At 42.2% G+C, this 10,803-nt stretch overlaps 1 protein-coding gene across 2 annotated transcripts in view; it reads right to left on the reverse strand.

The window, feature by feature from the left end:
• The window catches only part of Tmem192 (transmembrane protein 192), a 32,652-nt gene extending 26,092 nt beyond the window's left edge, over nt 1–6,560 (reverse strand). For both annotated transcript variants that reach the window (XM_047551264.1, XM_047551266.1), the window contains exons 1-2: nt 6,429–6,560; nt 422–568 (exon numbers count right to left, since the gene is read on the reverse strand). In XM_047551264.1, coding sequence (XP_047407220.1) covers nt 422–568; nt 6,429–6,455 — 174 coding nt within the window. In that variant the 5' untranslated portion in view covers nt 6,456–6,560. The remainder of the gene's footprint in view (nt 1–421; nt 569–6,428) is intronic.
• Between the last annotated feature and the right edge of the window lie 4,243 nt (nt 6,561–10,803).

Genomic DNA, 10,803 nt, shown 5'->3' on the forward strand with positions numbered 1-10,803 from the left:
AGTTTGTAGTCTTTTAGTTTGCAGTCTTTTTTTTTTTTTTGTACCAGGGATTGAGTCACATCTCCAGCCCTTTTTACTTTTCATTTTGAGACAGGGCCTCGCTAAGTTACTTAGGGCCTCACTAAGTTGATGAGGCTGGCCTTGAACTTGCAATCCTGCCTCAGTCTCTTGAACTGCTGGGATTATAGGCATACACCACCACGCCATGCAATTTGCAGTCTTAATATGACATTCAACATTGCTACCTAACAATCTCCTTATGCTTGTGCAAATATATCTACTATCTAAATTCTCTCAAGTAGAGGTATGAGCAAAAAGGATGCAGGTTCTAAATATTGACAAATAAGTCCAGTTGCCCTCTGAAGAGCTTATATATTTTTAAGGATGTAACCTCTGGAGAGATCCCCTTGTGTCAACTTACATGGATAAACAGAAGAAGATTTGCTATGATGACTGTAGGAAGAGGGTGGAATCTGGGTCTAAAATGAGCTTGTAATGAGTGATGTGGGAGAAGCTGGGCATCCAGAAGTGGGTCATCTTCAATACTTTGGATGATGTCCAAGGAACCCTGCAGGGTAAAAAATTAAGTTATAGTCATTACTTTCTGGATTATGTTTCCCAGACAAATCCACCCAACTAGAAAGTTTTTAAAACTATGATACAAGTTAGATGCAATAGCACATACCCCTCCTAAAGCCAATTAAAAAAAACACTTCCTTCTAGATAACTACTGTAAACAAGAAAGTATTAAAATGTGTAGGGGAAATTTTTAAAAAATTTTAGAAAAAATTTTTATAACAGTAGTGGGGATTGAACCCAAGGGTGCTTTACCACTGAGCTACATTCCTAGCTGTTTTAGTCAACTTTTTTGCTGCTGTGACTTAAAGGACCTGACCACAACAACTGTAGAGGAGGAAAAGTTTATTTTGGGTTCAGTTTCAGAGGTCTTAGTCCATAGAAGTCCGGCTCCATTCCTTGGTGCTGAGGTGAGGCTGAACATCATGGTGGAAGAGTGTGACAGAGGGAAGCAACTCACAGGTCAATCAGAAAGCATAGAGAGAGAAACTCGACTCTCCAGATATAAAATATATACCCCATAGCCACGCCCCCAATATAACACTTCCTCCAGCCACACCCCACCTGCCTCCATTCAGTTAATCCCACCAGGGATTAATTCACTGATTAGGTTAAGACTATAACCCAATCACCTCTCCTTCAAACCTTCTTGCATTGTCTCAGATGTAAGTGAGCTTTTGGGGGACACCTCACAGCCAAACCATAACACCTTTATTTTTTCATTTTGAGATGAGGTCTTTCTGAGTTGCTGAGGCTACCTTCAAACCTGTGATCCTCCTGCCTCAGTTTCCCAAAGAACGAGGATGACGGTAGGGTGTCACATCTGATGGGCACAGAGAGTTTTTTTTTTTTTTTTTTTTGCTCCAGGGGACTAGACCCAGGAATGCTACCTCTGAGCTTCATCACTAGCCTTTATTTATTTATTTATTTTTTGCACGGTGCTGGGGATCGAACCCAAGGCCTTATCAACTGAGCTGTCTCCCCAGCCTCTTTTTTTTTTTTTTTTCTTCTTTTTCTTCTGTCTCAGCCTCCCAAGCAGGAATTACAAGCATGCACCACCATGCCCAGCTGGAGGAAATCTTAATTATTTCTACAACTCACAAACAAGGTAATAATGAGATTTAAATAAATCACTTCTTCCTACCCTCAAAACTTAAGATATTAACTTTTATTTATTTGGTACTAGGTGGGGACTGACTCCAAGGAAGTTTTACCACTGAGCTACATGCCCTGCCCTTTTTCACTTTTTATTTCAAAACAGGACCTTGCTAAATTACCCTTGAATTTGCAATCCTCCTGCCTCCGACTTCTGAGTAACTGGGATTACAGGTGTCATGCCCTGCTAGATAGCTTTTCGTTTTCTTGTGGCAAAAGCAGCTGAAATCTATTCATCTCAAATATAATTTTATTACCTGAGGTCTTCATGCTGTGCTTTACATTTCTAGACTTTTCATCCTGTATATCTGCTACTTTCCTCTGACTTATATCTCCCCATTTCCAACCCATCACTGTAGCATTTTTTTTTTTTTTTTTTTTTTTTTTTGAGTACTGAAGATTGAACCTAGAGTCACTCCATCACTGAGCTACATTCCAAGCCCTTTTCATTTTGAGACAGGGTCTTGCGAAGTTGCTGAAGCTGACCTCAAACTTTCAATCCTCCTTCCTCAGCCTCCTAAATCACTGGGATTATGAGCGTGCACCACCACACCCGGCTATGGTAGCAATTCTTAAAGCATCTCTCTGGTATTCCATAAAACTTTGAAAAGTTGAGTGGAGACTTTATTAAGAATGCTTAAAGCAGGGTGGGGGTGGAGCTTAGTAGTAGAGAGCTTTCTTAGTATTGTGAGATCCTGGGTCCCCTCCTTAGCAATACACACACACATGCCGAAAAAAACAAACTTTCAGTTTTGTTAGGAATATTTTAGAGTACCAATAGAGGCAGATCATCCCAATGGACCTTCAAGGAGTCTTCAGTTTGTAGAAACCAGAGTCTCAGTAAAAACAACTAGATTTTTTAAAAAAAAATTTTAGTTGTAGATGGACATCTTTATTTATTTATTATGTGGTACTGAGCATCAAACCCAGTGCATCATACATGCTAGGCAAGTACTCTACACTGAGCCACAACCCTAGCCCCAAAACTAGTTTTTTGTTTTGTTTTGTTTTTCATTTTTTTAAGATGGGGTCTCTCTATGTGGCCCAGGCTGGTCCTGAACTCCTGGATTCAAAGGATACACCTGCCTGAGTCTGACAAACGCTGGGACTAAGGGTGTGAACTTGGAGGCCTAGCCTGAAGAGAGTTAATTGTAATGTCACTGAAGCAGCTGACAAAGATTGAGTTCACGTGGGCTGTAACATAAAATTTTCAGTTAGTCATGTTTAAAGGTACTGTCTTGACAGGTGCTGTACATCCATGTCTCTCTTGCATACAAATGAGCCATAACAACTTCTCAAACTCAGACCCTTACTGAAAATTGTAATCTACAGGTGCTGTGCCTAAGGTAAAAGAACAGAAGATTACATTTTCACTAGGTTGCGGATAAAGACATGATAAACTAGGCAAGACAGGACGTGTAGTGGAATATATTGCATGGAACACGACGGGGAAGCAGTCAATAAACAGGCAAATGAAAAAAGAGGTGTTGCGACAGGGTTAGACCAGGCAACTACATTAGAATGAGATGGAAATGAACTCTCATGGGCAAGAGAGGAGCCTGAAAACAGGATCCAGGCAGAGAATAAGGGACAAATGGTGGACAGCAGAGCTGCTGGGCATTATGATGACAAAGATGAATAACCAATCTGAAGTACAACCCAGATTGGGGTGGGTTCCCCAATTTCCAGTCTCAGGCATCCAATGCTGCTCTGAATTCTTTCCACTCGGTGCCTACACAGCTTCCTGCTTCAGTACAATTCTGATTATTTCTGTTCACCTCATGACCCTTCTGCTTGGAGTTCTCATTCAGCCAATTAGTCTTGAAAGCTCTTCCCTTAGCTCATGTCTGAGCATCCTTCCTTGACCAGATGGAGCAATTCCCATTAAGGAGCCTTCCCTGAATACACCAGATCTGGATTATCCCAGCCCTCTACGTCTTCCAAAGTATTCTGTGCTCACCTGTATCATAGTATTCCATAACGATCTTTGTATTTATCTGTCTTCCTCATTAGGCCTCATTTGACCCACTAATCCCCCACCTCTTATTTGTCTTGCAGAATAGCTAGCATCCCAGTGTCTCATGGCCTCACTCAGCAAACATCTGACAGATGGATGAATGTCCCAAACCTGTCTCTGCAGTGTTCTTCATCTCAGCTATGGGTATCACCACACTTCTGTGCTGTGCAGGAGAGATAATCGGGACAAGGGAAGGAGCATCAACTCTGACCCGAACTACTCAGGATTTGCTCCTTGCCATCTCTCCCTCCTGATGCTGTCTACTGATTGTTCCCATCGCTCATGAAATGTTTTCAATCTCTATACTGCTTCTCCTTGTTCTCCTCCACCTGTCAAATGCTTTTCAAAGCAAATGCTGCCTTCTCTGTGACACTTTCCCAGCTTCTTCATTTGACATTGCAGTTTTCACCTCTACAAGTTCAAGTTGAGTCTACTTTATATCTTCTATATCTCTCCCTAAGCTGTTGAACATATAAAAAAGTTACATTTTGTCTTTGCTTGTTATTTGTCTCTGTGTTATTTCTGACTCAGTTTCAAATGACATATTTTCTTCTTTTGGCAACCCCCCCCCCCCCGTGGTACTGGGGATCAAACCCAGGGCCTGCCCATGAGAGGCAAGCATTCTACCACTAAGCTATAATTTCGAGCCCCCCAAATGATTTCTTCATTTCCACTATTAGTAACTGCATTATTACCAAAGAAGATATCTATTATTTCTGCCTATGTACTGTCTCTTCCCTCTTCTTTTGTGACAATGACTGTTTCCTTTGGAAATTCACTGTCATGTCTGCACTGTCTTAATACAGACATTCTTCACACTTCCTTCACTCTCCTCAGGTCTAAGAGAGTCACAGAACAGAAGATGGTTGGGCCAATCCTCTCTGTGGGCAGGGAAGGAAAGACCATGGCTGGGTTGGTTCATTCCAGAGTAGACCTGAAAGGAACTTTACTTAGATCCTTTGAGCTGCTCTTGTTTGGGTCCTTTCAGAGGTCTTGGTGTTCATGCACCCTATATCCTTTCAAATAAATCCTTGTCTTTGTAAATTAGCCATTAGTTTACTGCAAACAATGAATCCTAACTAATACACAGTCTGACTCTTAATTCATTCAAGTTTCTGGTCCATAATTTTTAGCTATTTACTGAATACTAGAAATCATACATTAAAAAATACCAAAAGCAGCAACTCACTCAGATCTACAGTAATTTAGCAATAAATTGTTGGTGAAACATTGCTCCCAATTGTTCAGTGAATGAGCTTTCTACCATTGTACTACTAAGACTTAAAGTTACAGATTCAAGAACTCTAGAGGCAGCTCAGCACCAACTAAGAAACACTGCCTATGCTTTTTTCTAAGTCTCATTATCCATAAATGGTCAACTTAAGTATGTCACCCTTAAAAATTCAGAAACAAAGTCAAGAAGATTTTATAATGCTTGGACATTGCTTTTCCTGATGCATTCATTTAGTGATAAAATCATTAGTTTATTAACAGCAACTTGGGAGTCTGTGACAATCTCAGCAATTTAGCCAAGCCCTAAGTAACTTAGTGAGACCCTGTCTCAAAAGAAGGGAAAAAAAAAAAAAAGAGGGGGGAGGGGAAAAAAGGCTAACGATGTATGCTCGGTGGTAAAGCACCGCCCCTGGGTTCAATTCCCAGTACAAAACAACACAACAACACACCTGTCAACTTTGCATTTCTTCAGGGTAAAAATTTTATTATGTGCCAATGGGCAACGAACTTAATTCTGGGCAATATGTGTTTCCGTCGTACACGGGGTGAGGTGGTACACACCTGTAATTCCAATGATTCGGCAGGAAAATTGCAAATCAGAGGCTAGCCTCAGCAAATGAGGGCGGCCCTAAGCAACTTAGTGAGACCCTACCTGAAAACAAAAAAATAAACAGGACTGGCGAGAGAGCTCAGTGGTAAAGCGCTCCTGGGTTCAATCCCCAGTACCCCCCCCCAAAAAAAATTATAAATAGTCATAAGAAGGATACAAGATTTTTGCAATTATGGTATCATTCTGTACTGTACATACTGTAAACTGGGGTACTGGATAATCGAGTTTGGATCTAAGATTTAAAAATCCTTTTCTTTCTACCACGCCTAAATTCAAAACAGCACATGACACTGTTTTTCTCCAATGGGGGTTTCCGGGAGATGACAGCGACAGGTCTGCCCGTGGGACGCTGGCGTCCAGCCGGGGCACACAGTTACTGCAGGTCCACGGCCCTCCGAGCCAGCCCAGGAGAGCCCACGCGGGAGAATCGGCCCTGCGCCCCGGGACGTTCAAGTCGAGCGCGGGGCGAGCTCTCCCGGAGGAAGGCTGTCAGGCCAGACGCGCGTCACGTGAAGCTCCCAGTTCCGGGACCAAAGACGCGCGCCACACGTGGGCTAGCGTCGGCCTGGGACCCCCAACAGGCGCGCCCATCCTGCAGGACCCCACCCCAACCTCCACCCGGGGAACACAGGCCCGGAGCAGGCGTGTCGCGGACGCCACAGCATACCCGCGCCTTCTTCCACAGCCCCGAGCCCGGGGCGGGCCCTACGCAGGCGGCGCCCCCTCCGACCGCGGGCGCACGGAGGCTTCTCCAGTCCGACCGTCCCCGCCCTGTGCGCCGCAGCACAGGAAGAAGGAGATTCCGGGGACAGCCGCCCAACCCCTCCGTGCACTCACGTCCTCCATCCTGACCCCCGCCGCCATTTCCCGACGCCGGAGGCCGAAGGCCCCTCCAGCCTGACCTCTCCACCTGCGCCGAGGCGCCGCAGGCCCAGGAAAGTCGCCACCTTCTGGGACCTGCGGCCCCCGCCCCGGACACACCCACTCCGTGTTCGCCCCGCCTCCGCGGTCCCGGGACCCGCCCCCTCATAGTTGATTGGCCGAGGCAGTGGGAGGGGCGTGCCGCGCCCTGAAGACCCGGCCCGTGGGCCGCTGCTGCCTCCCGGACCTTTCAGTTTCTAGGGATTCAGGCAATACTCTCTCCAACTGCTCTTGGTCAGAGGCTTGGGTATTAAAGGATGAGTTTCTAGTCCAAAACTGAAGTATTCTAGGCTTCCACTTTCCTCTGTTTAAGAGATTTTAAAGACTTTTTCCTGTCTTGCGTAGTATTTGTTTGCAGGGACGGCTCTGTGCTTAGGTAGAACCAGCGGTAAAATCCTGCTCCACCAGTAGAGGGGACAGGAACAAAAAAGTTCAAAAAAAAAAAAAATGATTTCGATTTCAATTATCAGATTTTTCCAGTAAGAAAGGAAACAGTTCGGATGGGGGCGGGGGATACTGAGAATTGAACCCAGGGGCACTCTACCACTGACCTACATCCCCAGCCCTTTTTAGCTACATTCCCAGTCCCTTTAAAAGTTATTTTATTTTTGATTTTGAGCCAGGGTTTCCAAATTGCCATGAGCTTCAGATCCTCCTGTCTCAACCTTCTGAGTAGCTGGGATGACAGGTGTGTGCTACTGCAGCTGACAGCAGTATGGAATTTTTAGCACTTTTTAAATGGAATTTTAGAAACTTTAATGAAATTTTCTGAAAATACATAATTGCAAAAAAAGAAAGTGAAATTTTCTGGTAATATCAGCTTGCATAGAAAACCTTGATACCAGAGCATTTATACTTTTATACTTTTAAATGTTTATTTGTATACTGAGTAAAGTATGATATTGCTAATGATGTTAGTGAAAATAAAACCACTCAAATGTCAGCAAAGAGATTGTGTAAGACTCTGTGAAGCAAAAATCTCGTAATCCTGAGATTCTAAGAATTATTTCTTAAGAGCCCTTTCCAGATATGCATTCCCCCTCAACATTCTATTTTGAAATCATCACACCTACGGAAATGTTGAAAGACTATTACAACAAAATCCGTGTATCTCTCACTTTGATTCATTAGTTGTTAATATTATGCCGCAATTTTTTAAAAATTTACTTTTATTGTAAACAAATGGGATACATGTTGTTTCTCTGTTTGTACAAGGAGTAACAGCCTACCATTTGCATAATCATACATTTACATAGGGTGATGATGTTTGATTTATTCCGTTATTTTTTCCTTCCCCTCACCCCTCCCACCTCTCTTTTCCCTCTATACAGTCCCTCTTTCCTCCATTCTTGCCCCCCCTCCCACCCCTCATTATGTGTCATCATCCGCTTATCAGTGAAATCATTCGTCTTTTGGATTTTTGAGACTGGCTTATCTCACTTAGCATGATATTCTCCAATTTCATCCATTTGCCTGCAAATGCCATAATTTTATTATTCTTCATAGGTGAGTAATATTCCATTGCATATATATATACCACAGTTTCTTTATCCATTCATTAATTGAAGGACATCTAGGTTGGTTCCACAGTCTGGCTATTGTGAATTGAGCAGCTTTGAACATTGATGTGGCTGTATCTCTGTAGTATGCTGATTTTAAGTCCTTTGGGTATAGGCCAAGGAGTGGGATAGCTGGGTCAAATGGTGGGTCCAGTCCAAGTTTTCTAAGGAATCTCCACACTGCTTTCCAGAGTGACTGCACTAATTTGCAGCCCCACCAGCAATGTAAGAGTGTACCTTTTTCCCCACATCCTCTCCAACACCTATTGTTGCTTGTATTCTTGATAATCGCCATTCTAATTGGGGTGAGATGGAATCTTAGGGTAGTTTTGATTTGCATTTCTCTTATTACTAAAGATGGTGAACATTTTTTCATATGTTTGTTGATTGCTTGTAGATCTTCTTCTGTGAAGCGTCTGTTCATATCCTTAACCCTATTGTTGTTTGGGTTATTTGTATTCTTGGTGTAGAGTTTTTTGAGTTCTTTATATATTCTGGAAATTAGTGCTCTATCTGAAGTATGAGTGGCAAAGATATTCTCCCACTTCTGTAGGCCCTCTCTTCACATTGCTGATAGTTTCCTTTGCTGAGAGAAAGCTATTTAGTTTGAATCTATCCCAGTTATTGATTCTTGCTTTTATTTCTTGTGCTATGGGAGTCCTGTTAAGGAAGTCTGATCCTAAGCCAACAAGTTGAAGATTTGGACCTACTTTTTCTTCTCTAAGACGCAGGGTCTCTGGTTTAATTTCAAGGTCCTTGATCCGTTGTGAGTTGATTTTTGTGCAGGGTGAGAGATAGGGGTTTAGTCTCATTCTTTTGCATGTGGAAAAATCAGTTTTCCCAGCACCATTTGTTGAAGAGGCTATCTTTTCTCCATTGCATATTTTTGTATGCTGCAATTTTTTTGTGTGTCTGTGTACTCGCACAGTTTTTTATTTTTTCAGACTTGTGGTTTCCCTATGTTGCCCAGGCTGGTCTTGAACTCCTAAACTCAAGTGGTCCTCTGCCTCAATCTCTTGAGTAGCTGGGACTACAGATGTGTGACTACAGGCATGTGCCATCCCTTGAAACTTGCCACCTTTTATTTATTTTTCACTAACCAGGGTCTAATCAAGGTTCACACATTGCCTTTAGTTATTATGTCAAGACATGTGTTTTAATAGATACAGTTATAGATAGTTATGAAAGTTGGAATTCTGGATCTTATTAAACATGTGATCTTAGGTACTTCATTTACATTCTTTCAGACTCCGTTTGCTCATCTGTAAAAATAGAAAACACCCATTTCAGAAAGGTGTTTTTTTTTTTTTTTTTTTTTTTTTTTTTTTTTTTTTTTTTTGTGGTACCAGGTATTGAACCCAGGGGCATTTGGCCACTGAACCACATCCCCAGCCCCTTTTTATGTTTTATTTAGAGACAGGGTCTCACTAAGTTGCTTAGGGACTTGCTAAATTGCTGAAGCTGGCTTTGCACATGCAATCCTCCTGCCTCAGCCTTCCATGCCACTGGGATTACAGGTGTTCACCACCACATCCAGCCAGAGAGATTTTTGATTAAAGAATATATGGCATGTAATGTTCTTCATACAGTGTTGTCTACAAAGTACTCAGCAAATGTTAGTCACTTTTTTCTTAAATCGGATTTATTGAGAAATCATTAACTAATCATAGTCATTATTTTAATAATGCAATAAATATGTTATTCAAATAGTTCAGCAAATTTTTTTTGGAGGTAGACATTTTTCAAAATAAAAAAAGTTTGACTGGGTGCAGCTGAGGCAGGAGAATCTCAAGTTCTAGGCCAGCCTGGGCAACTTAGCAAGACCCTGTCTCAAAAACACTTTTTAAAAAGGGCTGGGGGATAGGGTGTAGCTCAGAGGTAGAGTGCCCCTGGGTTTAATCCCCCGTACCACAGAAAGTTTGGGGCAGGGAAAGATAATGGTGTATTTAGTAGGTTAAAGGGCTTGCTTACACTAATGGATGAGATTAATCTGTGATGACCCAGTATAAATCAGAAGAGACGATAGTTTTTGGAAATAGAATCCTGAACTTTGCAAGATTTTACAGGTGTGGGGAGTTGATGGGGAGGAGCGAGGTTGTCCCATGCTCGGAAATATGCTTCAGCAGGAAACTTGGACTTTCACAAAGAGGCTGAGTGGGAGAAAAGCTTGCTCTCTGGAAATCAAGGGTGGTCCTTTAAAAGGAAGAGGGGGAACATGATCCATCTTATCATTTGTTTGGGACAGCTGTGCAAGATAGGTGCTACAAAAAAAAAAAATAGGTGCTATTCCATATTTAGTATGTCCAGGTCAAAAGTTAGAAAGAGAAATATATAATTGTAACTAAAAGTCACTGAGATTAATTCTGAGGGAATATAAGCAGAAGCAACAGGTTAGGAGCTGGGCATGTAGCTCTGTGATAGAGTGTGTGCTTAAGCATTAAACAAACACACACAAACATCACAGCAGGTCAAGGCAAACACTCCTCCTAAAATGTATTTTTTATGGCACTTCAGACACAGATGGCTTGTATAGGGAATAAAGATTTAGTGATCAATAGGTAATATTGTTACTAAGATCTCAGTCATGTAATGCTTCAGTGATTGTTAAAGCAATTTATTTCCTTATTTATTTAGTGGTGCTGGAGATCAAGCCAATTATTTTGCACATGCTAAGCACACATCCTACCCCTAAGCTATCTTCCCAGCTCTGTTAAAGCAATTTATTTATTCAT

The sequence above is a fragment of the Sciurus carolinensis genome, chromosome 4, assembly GCF_902686445.1.
Source record: "Sciurus carolinensis chromosome 4, mSciCar1.2, whole genome shotgun sequence".
Lineage (NCBI taxonomy): Eukaryota > Metazoa > Chordata > Mammalia > Rodentia > Sciuridae > Sciurus > Sciurus carolinensis.